Raw genomic sequence first — 14,621 nt, 5'->3', positions numbered from 1 at the left:
CAAGGGTGTTTCTCAATCGCGAGTACGCTTGCTTGGTAGCACATGTCTGCCGAGCATCTTGCTTCAGAAGCGAGTCAAGAATACTTCCTGGCATTCGGAAAACGAAGAGTGGAACACGCTAGCAAGTGTGCAGGTGTGCGTCATATGAGAGGCCCCGCCTTACATCTTCCGCCACAGATTTGGGGAAATTGGTCCGTGCGTAAAGCATTGTGGGGATTTTAAGACCGCGGAGTCTACTCATGTGCAGTGGCGTTTTCTCCCGGAGGCCAAGGGAAGCCAGGCTTCCCCTGTTTTTTCGGATTGTAGTTATAATTTAAATAAATAAATAAAAACACTTTGTTTTGTTTCGATAATTCTCCTTTGCTGTGTGTTGCTGCCGGCCCGTCTCTCCCCCACTCTCATTGAGTATTTTACAAAGAGTGAAACAAACAGCGCCCCTCTAGATGTTATGGTGAAACAGTAGATTGCATTCACTGTTGCGAGAGGAGGCCAGTCAGTTTGGGCTTCCCTTGGTGAAAAGAATTGAGGGATTGACCAATCAGATGAGGCCCACGTGATGCCCCTGCCAACCTGTGATTGGTCAGGGCCATGCCAAGGGAAGCCATCCGCCTCTGGCTTCCCTTCAGAGGCGGCTGGCGGCTGGCAATTTGATTGGACACTGCCATCCAATCAAATCACATCAACATCAGTTTTATGTAGTAGCCTACTGTAACTGTCATCACCGCCGTTTGAAATTATCAAGCAAATTAAGCATTATTTATTCCATATAGGGCCCGATCACCTGAATAGATGAGATTGTTTATATTTTTTTGTTACTTTTGGACTACGGACTGAGCTAATTACAGAGACGAGGACTGTTGCTGCACTTGCCGTGTGTTAGAAAGGGAAGGGAAGAGAAGGTGGACTATCGCATGCAAATATTTCTGTACATAATTGTTTTTGAATTCATGTGTTTCATACACGCCTACTGATACTTTGATGTGAACGTAAAACTTTAAAGGTCTTCTGATTTACTTTGTGAATGAATCCTTCTTTTTTATTCATTACCGAATCTGCACTGCGCATTGAGCGGCTGGTATTGCATTTGGGGGGGGGGGGGGGGGGGGGGGGGGGTGTCTGCATAAATTAATAAGAAAATGCTTAAATTAATAAGACGAGAGAGTTTCGGCTGGAGAGTGCGTGCGGACCTGTCGGTTAGATAACAGGCGTGTGCAAGTCCTGCATATGTGTGATACAAATGTGTGTAAAATGATACCGGGCGCTGTAATCACTCATCTGGTTACATTATTGACCACCCCCCCCCCCCCCAACCCAAAAAAATGGGCTTCCCCTAAATTTTTCCCCACGCCACGCTACTGCTCATGTGCAGCCTCGATATTTCTCCAAACGGAGTACGCCGGGCTCGGTAGATTTCCAAGTATGCTGGAGATTGGAACAGTACTTCGGCGGCACTCGATGACGTAGTATGCTTGAAATAGTGGCTCTGAAGCAGCTTTACTCACGATTGAGAAACACCCCAAGTGTCAGAAAACACAACCCTCTCTATTTTCCTCCATACCCAAATCTCTAAAAAAGGGGCTGCAACGGATCTGATAAAAACTGATCCAGATTTGAACACTGTCCTGACGTCAGGACAGTGGCGCTACGGCTATTGGGCCAACTCCACCAATCAGGAGGAGACAGCCACGGCCATTGCCGTTCGAAAGCGCTGGAGACGCTGTAGTACATATGCCAGGCCTGTAGATGGTGCTGTTCTCACTGAATCTGCCCTTGCAAAAACAGAGCTAAAAAATGTCAAATTGAGCAAAATGAGGCATGGCTAAAATGCATGATCTGTTTGGTATTTTGAAAAAAAAAAAGTATAAATATGCCTTATATGGGTATGGTCCTACACTATATTATTATAATATAGCATGATAGGTCCACTTTAAAGTCAAGAAAAATATAATAATAGTTCCTACAATGTCAAAATATTACTTGGATAGAGATAGGAAGTTAAAGCCGTTTGTTGTTAGCATGACATTCAGGGTTACTCCATTGAACTCTCCTGTGTTATGATTAATTTGATAAGTCAGTGATGTTGTGTTGGACCTCTGTCTCTACAGTACTGCTGTGTAGCACCTCCATTATCATCCACTCCGTATTGATCCAGGCAGATTAAAAGATCATTTGGCACTACATATTGATTCTCTCAACTGTGGGTCACGCAGACACAGGTCACCGCGACTGAAACATGCCCGTCCCTTTACTTCTGTTTGGATTGCAGTGACCAGATGATAACAAACAATCTTCCTGAGCAGCATCGGGACAAAAGAGTGATAGAAATGTCACTGCACTCCGAATATACTCTTTTTACAGAGCAAGGGAAGTGGAGAGGAGGAGAAGAGAAAAAGGTCTTGATGGGAAAGAGAGAAGTAAGTAATTCCTACAGCCTGAGGGTCCGCAGAGGGAATTTGGGTGAAGTGGATATTCAATAATGTATTGATTTTCTTATTGAGACCTTCTTTCTTTGATGATTTATTTTAAATGGATATATCTGGGTTTTGCTTAACCAGTGCAGTGTGAATATGTATGTGTTCCTGTTTATCTGTCCATCCACCTGTCTGTCTGACTTGTATATTAATCAGTAAATTGTTATCTCTTCTAAATATTAGCTTTTTATCGTTTTGTGTTTGCCTAAGGCGCAGAGCGGAGAGTAATAGCTAACTAATACAAAGATTGGATTGGATTTAAGTCTATGAAAAATGTCCCTATACTTCTCATTTGATGTATTACCTCAGTAATGAGTTTTAATTGCTAGTTTACAATCTTCTTTATTTCATCATGATTTTGGTTAAGTTAATAAGTTATGGTCCCATTAGGAGTAGAGTAGAACATAAAGTAGGGTTTGTAAAGTAGGCCAGTCTACCTTATGATTGAACGGGCAGTATTACAGGGTCTTTTTTCAGTTCAGGAGAGGTAATTGTAACATTTTGTTAGACTAAACATACATTTTTTAGCATACTGTTGTACTTTGCTCCACGCTCTCCTGTCCACTTCTTGTTTCAAAAACCAAGATGCCAATGAATACTTTTTTAACAACATTCATGATTTTCAGAGGATCTTTGGTTTTCCTCTTGTGCCACCATGTTGTTCACCCTTGTGATTATGAGTGAAAGATCTCGTTGTTTTGGCATGGTTAGCCATGAAATCTGGTATCCAAATGACACAACTTGTCCTCATTCCCCTCCAAGGACTGTAATATATTTGGTTATCCCTTAACGTTTCATGTTGCGTCTTCATCTTGTCAAATGTTTATGACTGAATACCTGAAACCTAACATATCCAATCAGATTTAGCTGTTTGTTTGTGGTTAATGCTAATTGAATGTTAAATATCAGCATGCTAACTGAGATGGCTAATATTACACCTGCTAAACATGTTCGTATTGTCATTGTGAGCGTGTTAGCATGCTTATGTTAGCATCTAGCTCAAAGCATTGCTGTGCCTTTGTTCAGCCTTACTGTTTGTTATGGCTCCTTTGTGAAGTGTCTTCAAGGTTCAAGGTTCAAGGCTTTTATTAGTCATACGAACATAGCTACAGTGTAGTTATGATGATGAAAATCTTAGGTCACAGGCTCATCCAACAGAGCAACACAATAAAACAGAAAAACAGGTAAATACAAAAAGAAAAATAGTGAAATAGTGAAATAGTGAAATAGTGAAATAGTGCAATAAGAGTCTACAAGTGATTGGAATATGATATATTAGATAAATCATTTGTAAGTTGCAGCCAGTTGGAGTTATGGATGTTGTTTCAAAGTGATGTTTCTTTCTTATGATGTCCAATCCTGTGTGTGTGTATAATGCAATGATCAGACCCATGTTTCATAACGATCACGTTTGAAGCGTTGGCAGGCCTCCATGGTCTGTTTCAATGTTACATCTCTTTCTTTGTGTATTTCTGTCTTTGTTGTTGCCTCTTTCTCCACCAGCATGATGAGACAGAACCTGGGTCGATCCACTCGCTCCATCTATCTCTGTCTGGCGTTTCTCTCCCTCGCTCTCCACCTCCTTCTGGCATTTTTTTGTTTCTCTATCCTCCAGACAGCATGTGTACCTTCTTCCTCCTCCTCGTCCTCCTCCACTTCTTCCCTTCCAAGAACAGATAGTGAGCACCGTCAGTCCCTCTCTCACTCCTCTTCTCCAGCTGCCTCCGCCTCAAATAACTTGCCAACAATCCCCCAGAATGAAGAGCATCACAAACTGAATTCCAACAAGTTAAACCACAAAGAGAAAGACTTATTATGGGATGCCACTGAGAGGGGAAATAAACTGACTGGAGGTTTGATCCAAAAGGTCAAGGGTTGGTCTAAGCTTGAGGCGCTTTTCAAACACCCGCTGTACAACCTGCCACCTCAAAGTTTGCAAGACGATGATTGGCTGCTGAGGGTGAAGACAAACACTGAACATACAAGTGATGAAGGAAGTGAGGAAGAGGAGAAGGAAGACTCCATCGATGCTGACAGTGATTGGTAAGTGAAAAGGATGGAGAAAATAGATCGCTATGTCACATATAGAGCAACAAACGGAAAAACAAGCCCACTTTTCTGCAATAAATGTCTTCGAGATTTAGTATTGACTCTGAATTAAGAGTTCTTCCCAACGTCCAAGCTGAGTTCCCCTTTATCCACATTTAATTAAGAGTATCAAAATGAGATCACAAGCCTTTTTTTTTTAGACATCTGGCTGTCAAGGGTCTGAGGATGGCAATGTCAGTCATGGTCAGTCTGTTGGCCCATCGCTTCGATCCTTAGTCATTTAAATTATTACTAGAATTAAAAAACCTTACATTCTTGACAGATGGTGCCTCTCTGGTGCCAACAGGAGGTCTGCACTGTCTATAACACTGTTGGATTAGCATGACATTTAGCTTAAACTTTGGTGAACCCTTGACTGACAAACGGTAGCAGTCGTCCAACATTTTGGTTATAGCTGCAAAACAAATGACATTCACATAGATAACTAACAAACTAAACTTGCGCTGACTAAAATAAGCTAGCATGCTAACACAATAACCCAGATAGTAAACAATATTCTGTAAGTGCTTGTAACACTCTAATAATATAACCTATTTTTATTTTTTTTAATGTCACTTGTTGGACATTTTTATCCAAAGCGACTTACATACTCAATACTGTGGGCAATCCCCACAGGAGCAATTTGGGGTGAAGGTGAGGCGTGCTAACTGCAGTGGGGTTTGAACCTGTGACCCCCTGATCCGAACACTGATCCGAACACCAACGCACAACCCACTGCACCACACGCCTCACCTACAAACAGAATGTTGTTATGGGCTAGTTAGGAAATGCTAGCACGCTAACACAATCAACTAGTAAACAATGTTATGTTATTTCTTAATTAGAAATAAGACCATGACACAATAAACTAAGTTGGTGAACAATAGAGAACCGCAGTGACGCGTCCTAAAACCCGGAAGTAAGTTAGCATTTTTACCACGTCCGGTTCCTTCGACAAAAAGCAATGCAATTTCTCCATAGGATTTTGGAAAATAGCTCGAAATAAGGTCTGTGTTTGACACAAATTAAAGAGACAGATCACGTTTTGTTTTACGACATTAAATCCATCAGAAGTGACCCCACTGGTGATTTCTGAAGAGTTGACATGTCTGAAAAACGATGGTTGTTAACATGTGGCTGAATAGGACTACAGAAGTTGTCGAGGACGTTGTACGTCATTACGCCGAACACGTAAAACACTCCCGCTAAGTTTGTTTTTCCCCCTGTTCTGCTTGAAAGCAAGTACCTGCCTCCTGCAAACTGTTCAAACAAACGCTTCAACTTGTACCATTTAGAATCTGTAGTTTTGAATATGGATCTTAAGTTGGCGTGACGTTGAAGCAGCGACCCTGCTGTAGTTCGTTTATAGCATAACGTTAGCATTTTGCTTCTGGCGACTAGATTTATGATTCGAAAATTATAAATGTGGATATTATCCGGCTGAACAAAACGTGATCCGTGTCTTAAATGTGTGTCAACCACAGACCTTATTTCCAGCTATTTTCCCAAATCCTATGGAGAAATTGCATTGCGTTTTTGACGAAGGAACCGAAAGGAGTTTACTTCCGGGTTTTAGGACGCGTCACTGCGGTTCTCTATACTTTGTGCTTTAAGCTAATGAGAGAATGTTAGTAGTATGCTAACTAGGAATTGCTATTCATGTTCCTGCAAAACTACTGTTAGGGATATTTACTTTTATCATCTCAGTTTTAAAGTTGCTGTAGCTTTGCAAAATAATGTAATGTGTTGCTTTTAGTTACAATCAGCATTACACATTTCACCCCTACAGCTTATTTTTCATATCTCAGAGTAAGCCTGGAGTAAACTCTCTGCGCCTCAGCTTGACTGTAACCTTAAACGACCTGTTCTGCCTATTTATTGCCTCCTCTTCCTCCCCTAAGGGAGAGTGCCAGCGAGGAGGAAGGCTACGACAAAGTGTCTTGGACGAAGGAGGTGGAGACCCATCCTCCATGGCTGCGCTTCCACCTGGGCATCTCTCGCTGGGAGCTGTACGACAGGAAGGATCCCAACCTGGCCCAGCTGACTCACTATTTGGCAAGGCAGCGTGTCCTCGGTGCTGGTGAGTGGGGAGAACAGGTTGGAGGACAGAAGGAGAGGTGGAGTGAGGGAAAGCCAGCAGAGAAAGAGGACAGACGTTAGACGAGGGTGCTCTGTGAAGAAGGGGAGGGATTTACAGTCATTTCATTACCCTCCCTTTAATTTTCTGTTCCTAAGAATATTTCCTAAAATTTGATACGGATACTTTTTTTTCTCTCTGGCACAAATCACAATGCAGATATGATTCTTTAAATATTGTGTTCTGCCAACTCACAATTACATTTCTAACAGCAAAGACAATGAGTTTTAACTGGTTATTAAATTATTTTCAAGATATGACTGATGTTTGTAAGCAGAAATAACAAATTCACAGCAGACAAAGTTCCTACATTTACATTTTCACACAGTTTTGCTATGAGTTGCATTTGAGCGAGACAAAATGGAAGCAGGAGATTCTCTAAACAAAATGATATAATACGTTTATTTTATTATTTATGAAATACATCGTGTAATGTGGTTTTATGTGAATGTGAATAACATTACATTACATGTTACTTGTTAGACGCTTTTATCCAAAGCGACTTACATACTCAATACTGTGGACAATCCCCACAGGAGCAATGTGGGGTGAAGTGTCTTGCCCAGGGACACAACAACATGCTGACTGCAGTGGGGTTTGAACCTCCCCTGATCAGAACACCAACGCACTAGGCCACTGCGCCACACGCCTCCCGAATTTATGTTTGTGGCTAAGGCAAAGTTAACTTTGTGTCACTATCTAACTTTACCCTGAATCGTCCAACAAATGCTTCAATAATTTCCTTCAGATAACTCTTGACACAAATACAAAGCCACAACCATGCTGCGTTCTCATTTCAACTCTAATCTCTTTATACAAACAAGCTATTCTCTGAGCGAGCCAGAGGCAACACAGCATTCACCAAGGTTTTCCCCTCGGTGAATAAAGAAACTGTGCCAAAGTTCATATTCAGTGAAAATCACATTTTTAGGAGCACTTTCACTTAAAGTGAACAGATGACAAATCTGTGGGTTCACATCTCACACAAAGTATGCATGTCAATATACTTTTACATAACAGCAAAACCTAAATGCTATAATGCAATCAAGAAACCTTATAGAAAAAAACGTATTCATGAAATGGACACACTCTACCGTTGCTTCAAAACATTTAAATGCACATTTCGTGTTAACTCATCTCAGACACCCTGTCTTCAGCACGCCCCATAATGAATAATGCATTGAGATATGGTGCAGATTTAGCACTAATCGCAGCTAAAGGCTGAATTTCATCCATGTTTTAATGTTTAACATGTACCACAGTGTATATATATTTAAAGATTAGATTCATATTTCCCTAACCAGAGTTATAAACAGGTGTTATACATAAATATGAGATGATTTGATTTAAATATTTTAGAATTATTTACTGGACTTGCTCCAACAAGCATGGCATGCAGCAACCAAAGCAGTGGAGGCATTGAATTCATTACCAAGTTTTTTTATTCCACTAAACTGCACAACAATCCCGACGATTAAACATATTTGTAACATTTATGAATGTTACGTATGTTTATTGATTACTTTTACTGACGTAGTGTGAAAAATACAAATGAAGTAAGCAGAGAAGTATCTACTGGTGTGAAAAACGGTAGTAGTAATTTAAAATTGTATTTTTATTGTTAATATTATAAAACGGTCCTTTAATATTGTTTGCATGTTTTTTTGCAGTAATGTACCAAGGGTCTCGTAGCAGCTTTGACTCTGTAATCAGCCACCATGTGGAGACACACATGTACTGCAATACATTGAACACATACTCAGTGCAGGACTTCTACATCGACAATTCAACATTACAATTAAAGAAAATGGAAGATGGAAGATGCAATTGTGTGATGATTGCAGTATTTATGTGCACTGTATACTCACTTCCCTATTGTGTCTATTTTTTACTGCAGTGAGAGTTGCCAATGAAATTTCGTTGTACTTTGTATGATGACAATAAAGAAATATTCTATTCTATTCTTCATGCATATGTTTCAGTTCAGAAGACAGGAGGCACGCAGCTCAAACTGCTCCTGTCGTTCCCAAACTACGGACAAGCTCTTCTGAAACCCATGAGGTGAGACTCCTCTGTTTCTGATGCTGGAAGCTGTAATGACTGACAGTGCTATCTTATCCGGTTCAGTTGTGAACACATGTTAGATGACAGATCCATAGGTACACATACGTTTAATTTCTTATTTTAATGCATCTTCTCACACACGACGCACATGTGAATAATTTCAAAAACAGCAATCGTAGAACCTTGCACAAAAAACTATAAAAAAGTTCATTTGGCCCGTGTGCAGGAATGCTTTACCCCCCAAACTATCATTTTTATATCAATTATTCAAGCCACTGGTGCACAAGTATCACACATAAATACACAGACACACAACCTCCAGTGCTTCAACACATGCTCATCTTGTGTTTACTCAACTCAGACATCACGTCTTTAGCACGCTGCATAATAATTAATGCGAGGAGATATGGTTCAGTTACTGCTAAATCACAGCTAGGTCACATTTCTCATAAAACTAAAAGAGCAAAATGTACTGTTACACATGAGAGAGGCCCTATTAAGCTTTATGTCGTTATTTACTTTCCTGTAGTGTGTTATGCAGGTTTTTGTGCATGTAAATGGTCTGCAAAGGCTAAAATCAAAAAGTTCCCTGCCTGAAACACCTCCGTTGGACTCACTTCCTGAACAAAATGACATCACTAGGTAACACTTTGTTTTCACGCTCAAACACATTGTTGAGACAAATAAAGAGCTTTTTGAACATTAAAGCATGGAAGCATGTCACAGTAGAGACACTAAATATAAATATGAACATGAGCATAATAATAGGGCCCCTTTAAGTCATCATAGCGGATTTCTGTTTATATCAGTTTTTTGTCTCACAGACAATCCAGAGATGCAGAGACAGATGTGAACCTCTTCTACTTCTCAGACTTTGAAAGACACAACGGAGAGATCGCTGCCTTTCACCTTGACAGGTACAGAGCCTCGTCAGTATCCATCAGAGCAACACACGCCCAACACTGGGATTACTCTTTCATGAAGCTATTGGACAGCTTGTAACATCTTATACGGAAAGAAGTTTGACCTTTCTTGGTTTTTGCTGATTTTCTTTTCTTTTTCAGACTGTTGGGCTTTAACAGGATCCCTCCTGTTGTTGGTCGACTGATCAATGTGACCTCAGAGATCAGAGAGATCACCACCGACCACAGGCTGTCCAGGACCTTCTTCACCTCCCCTGGTATGTGTGCGCATGCATTTAGACATGGGACACTTGTTTCTTTGTAGAAGTTTCTTTTGGGTCATTTTTCAGTCCCTCTGTTTGTCACTTTGTAGTCATTTGAAGCCTGCTTGTAGTTGTTTTATCTCTCTTTGTAGTTGTTTTGAGGTTGATTGTAGTTTTGTGTCTATTCGTGGTCATTTTGGCTCTCTTTGTAGTCATTTGTAGTTTTGTTGTGATTGTTTTGTGTGTCTTTGTATTCTTGTTATGACTCTTTATAGTTGTCTTGTGTCTCTTTGTAGTTGTCTTGTGGGTCCACGTCGTTTCTTTGTGTCTTTATAAAGTCATTTTGGGTGTCTTTGTAGTTTTAATGTATGTCTTTATGGTTGTTTCTTGTCTCTTCTTGTCATTTTTGCGTCACTCTTTATGTTGCTTCTTTTCAGAGTATAGTTGTGAGTCTCATTGTGATATTTTTTTAAGCTAGTATGCATCTTTCTATAATTGTTTTGGACTGTTGTTGTCTTTAAGGTAGTCCTTTGATTCTCCTTTGTGGTCATTTTGAGTCTTGTCCTTGATGTTACATGTCTCTTCAAGACACTTTAGTCCCTGGGCCTGTAGTCTAAGACCTGTTCAGTAATCCATTCATGCATTTATGTTAGTATGTATCCATAGTGTATGTTAGTGCAGGTGGCTGGCATTGGATTGGAGTGACTATGACATACTATCCATGCAAACTGAAAAACTGAATAAACTAAGCTGTCGTCTCTCTGACTGCAGCGGGGAACGTGTGTTTCTACGGCCAGTGTGAGTACTACTGTTCCACGGAGCACCCGGCGTGCGGTCAGCCCCACAGTCTGGAGGTTTCTCTGGCCGCCATGCTGCCAGACCTCAGCCTGGCTCCCCGCCGCTCCTGGAGGTCACCATGGAGGCGCTCATACAGCCGCACCAAGCTAGCAATGTGGGTACACCATTTTTACAGAATATGTATTATAAATGGTTGATTTTAAAGGTCCCCTATTATACAGTTTTTCATCAATATATTATAGGTCTCAGATATATACAAAACATGTCTCTGAAGTGTTTGGCTCCAAACACCAAACAGATCATTGCAGCATCCCATAATCCCCTCTGTTTCAGCCCTGTTTCCAAAGTGCTGATTCTCTGTCTGTTACTTTAGATGGAAATAAGGAGCCCCTCCCCACGCCCCTCTGAGAGATATTTGGTTAAAAAGAACACAATGGTGCTCTAGGAGGAGATTCAGGTGATAAGGTGGGGGGGGGGGTTACCTTGGTTGGTGATTGGCTAATGGTTACACAAGACAAAACATCGTTATGACATCATAAAGTGGCCGAAATCTGATCAGCTCATTTTCAGACAGGTTTTTATATAAATGGATCAGGACAAAAAGAGAGAGAATCTTTGTTCCTGAAACTTCCAGAGTCTCTTTACACAGAGGGGACATGTTGATGTAGAAGAGACATGAAGAAGAGGGGACACATGTTGATGTAGAAGAGACATGAAGAAGAGGGGACACATGTTGATGTAGAAGAGACATGAAGAAGAGGGGACACATGTTGATGAAGAAGAGACATGAAGAAGAGGGGACACATGTTGATGTAGAAGAGACATGAAGAAGAGGGGACACATGTTGATGTAGAAGAGACATGAAGAAGAGGGGACACATGTTGATGTAGAAGAGACATGAACAAGTTGATTTTGCATAAAATGTGACCTTTAAACAGAAAAACCCTGCAATAATCACTGCAGTAATCAATTGTAATGTTTCGACCTTCTGTTGGAGTCTAGAGTTGGGATGAGTGTTTGTAGAATCATGAGGCTTCACTGTCCTCTGGTGGTCAAAATAAAACAGTAAAACACAACATTAAATATGAGTACTAATATCATCCTATTAGTATCCTTTTTCTTCTACCTAATTTCTGTGTTGTTCCCAGGTGGGAGAAGGACCCGGCCTACTGTGACACTGTGAAACAGAAGCCTCCTTACAACCACGGCACCCGGCTGGTGGATCTCATAGACATGGCTATACTGGACTTCCTCATGAGTCAGTGCTTTAATTTAAACACAATCCTAGCTTGAAACAAAAGGGGGTTTACAGGCAGTGGCTCACTGGCCTCTTTTTCCTTTAAGATGTAAGGGAAAAACATTCAAAGTGTATAAATAAATAAGAAAAAGAGTAATATTTTCCAGGTTAATGCTCAGGATGTTATCACAAACCATTATTATCTTTGTGTTTCTACAGAAATGTTGGTCACAGTCTAAATAAGCATGAATGTTTGTCTTTGAAGGCAACATGGACAGACATCACTATGAGACGTTTGAGAAATTTGGAAATGAGACTTTTCTGCTGCATCTGGATAACGGACGGGCGTGAGTACAATGAGCTGCTGTCTGGGAGTTGATAATGTTACTCGTATAGCAACTAATATGTAGAAGTCTGAGAACATAAATAAAGAAACATTATATATGTTTGATGCTCTTGATGTTTTTCAGGTTCGGCCGTCACTCTCAGGACGAACCGACTATTCTAGTTCCTTTGAAACAATGCTGCAGGTAAAACAAAACAGTCTGTTCACTGAGTAACTATCCAATATCCAACATTTCTGCCTTGAATGTCCAAAGACAACCAGACCTATGCTACATATTTAGTTAAATTGTGTTCTAATATCATCCCAAATAATTCCAACATTTATCAGACTTGGAGAAATCTGTTATTTAAATCAAGGAAACAGTCCATTTCATTTTGTCTCCTGTAAAGAATGCTCTTTGCACATGCATCAACATTGGGTTTTTCTGCCAGAAGCTGTCATAAATTGACTTTTTATCTAATTTGAGCCCCATTTTAACAATGCACCTTTGAGATGTTGGTTGTTGTTGACAATATATTGTAACTGGCTGAATGATTTTAGTCATCAGACACCTGGATCTTCAGTTATCAGACAACAAGCTGAGCAAACGGCATATTTTAACATATTTTGGGTCTTCTCACCTTGTTGATTTAATTAAAAGATAAATTAGACCTCTGTGGATAATTCAGCTCTTGGTAAAATTCTCCTGAACGTCTAGCTATCAAATTATCATAGAAACAAGCTGAGCAAGAATTTCCATGTTACCCCAAGACGCGTTGGAAAAAAGTGATTTTTAACGTGATTTGCTACAAGATGCCACCAGATATAGTTAATTTATAATAATATTAATTTTTATTTTTTAATGAGCAACAACTAGTGGCAAGAAAACTACAAAAAAAGAATTCAGCACATTTTGTATTTATTCACTTAATCTTTATTTAACCAGGATAGGCCTCATTGAGATTACAAATCTATTTTTCAAGAGAGTCCTGGCCCAAGAATGGTAACAGCACAGTTACAGACAATTTTAAAACACACAATCACAACACAGTCTCACACCAAGTTTAGCCAAAGCATTTACAGACACAGCGGCCTGCTTCAAGGTCAGTTATTTACACTACACGGCCTCGCTCGGTATGGCTAGGCCTCGTTAGGACTGGCTCACTTTATGGCGCATTTCCATTACAGTTTAGGAACTGGGGTAGTATCTATAGTAACGCAGTGTAGGCGGAGCCGTGACGTCATCTTCAATGAGAACCCCAGAAAAACAACACAGCCGTTAGCTGTTAGCACTTAGAGCTCACAGCTCCTCATATATGTTCAGAAACTAGACAAAAGTTAAACAAGTACAAACCACAGACTGTCTGTGTCATGGCGAATACAGTCGCTGCTTTATTTATGTCTGTATAGGCCGTTGTTGTGAGTGTGGACGGTCGGAGCATATACTGCGTTCGCTTAGCCAATCTCCATTTAGAAAACACGCATTTTAAAAGGTTTTTCGCCTGCCGTCTGTCTGCAGACTTGTCAAAGCATTAATTCATGGTTTTTACTAACCAGTATCAGTATGTTGTTACTTCGGCATCATTTTGAAACGTGTATTACAATTAAATCACGGTCAAATATGTCCATCTTGTTGTAGTTGTAGCCCCCTTGCCAGCGATTCTCTCTCTAGTTTAGCATACTCAGCCCGACTCAGCCTCGTTGTCTCTGGCCCTAGAACCACGATTTTATGAGGCCAGAAAAACTGTGAATTAGGACCCGCCGGCCGGTACTAGGCCAAGTGGAAACGCAACCAAAGACGGGCCGCTGACGTCACAGCCCTCTTAAACCGTGCTCCGCGCTGTAGTGGAAACGCGCCATAGTAGCACATAATGACACCTATGCAATTAACAGACCAGAAAGAGGGTGAGGAAACTTGAATTATCTCTGAAGATTCTGGCTTATGTGTCAATATTTCTTATGATCTTGAGCTCTCCACCCATATTTGTAGCATCCGTCGCTCCACCCTCCTCCGTCTGCGTCTCCTGTCCCTCCCTGGTTTCCGTCTCAGTGACGTCATGAGGGAGTCTCTGGCTCAGGACCCTCTGGCCCCTCTGGCCCCGCTCCTCTCTGAAGGAAACCTCTCTGCTCTGGACCGGCGCCTCGCATCCGTCCTGCAAGCGGTGCAGACCTGCCAGGAACACCACACAGACGTCATCTACAACGACTTGGAAGGATACGATACCATCAACAGCATGCACGAGGAACAAAACAATAAATGATATATTCAAGATTCAAGACTTTTATTGTCATGTGTACATAGTTACAGTGTAGATATGGCAATGGAAATCTTAGGT

At 40.8% G+C, this 14,621-nt stretch overlaps 1 protein-coding gene across 1 annotated transcript; it reads left to right on the top strand.

The window, feature by feature from the left end:
- The first annotated feature begins 2,301 nt into the window (after positions 1–2,301).
- LOC117493180 (extracellular serine/threonine protein kinase FAM20C-like) lies at positions 2,302–14,562 on the top strand. Its single transcript, XM_034143613.1, has 11 exons — positions 2,302–2,414; positions 3,975–4,514; positions 6,461–6,639; positions 8,679–8,757; positions 9,585–9,677; positions 9,825–9,940; positions 10,697–10,877; positions 11,872–11,981; positions 12,226–12,307; positions 12,431–12,490; positions 14,276–14,562. Exons 2-11 carry the CDS (start codon positions 3,976–3,978, stop codon positions 14,544–14,546), a joined length of 1,710 nt encoding a protein of 569 aa, XP_033999504.1. The 5' UTR covers positions 2,302–2,414; position 3,975; the 3' UTR covers positions 14,547–14,562.
- The last annotated feature ends 59 nt before the right edge of the window (positions 14,563–14,621 follow it).

The sequence above is a fragment of the Trematomus bernacchii genome, unplaced genomic scaffold (assembly GCF_902827165.1).
Source record: "Trematomus bernacchii unplaced genomic scaffold, fTreBer1.1, whole genome shotgun sequence".
NCBI lineage: Eukaryota > Metazoa > Chordata > Actinopteri > Perciformes > Nototheniidae > Trematomus > Trematomus bernacchii.
Note: the sequence above shows the minus strand (reverse complement) of the source record. Positions and strands in the feature narration are given on the sequence as shown.

Excerpts from the sequence above, each read along its gene's own strand:
- LOC117493180 (XM_034143613.1), top strand. The coding sequence starts at position 3,976 with ATGATGAGACAGAACCTGGGTCGATCCACTCGCTCCATCTATCTCTGT. Across the intron at positions 6,640-8,678 it reads GCAGCGTGTCCTCGGTGCTG|TTCAGAAGACAGGAGGCACG; the intron begins GTGAGTGGGGAG and ends CATATGTTTCAG. Across the intron at positions 9,678-9,824 it reads GCTGCCTTTCACCTTGACAG|ACTGTTGGGCTTTAACAGGA; the intron begins GTACAGAGCCTC and ends TTTCTTTTTCAG.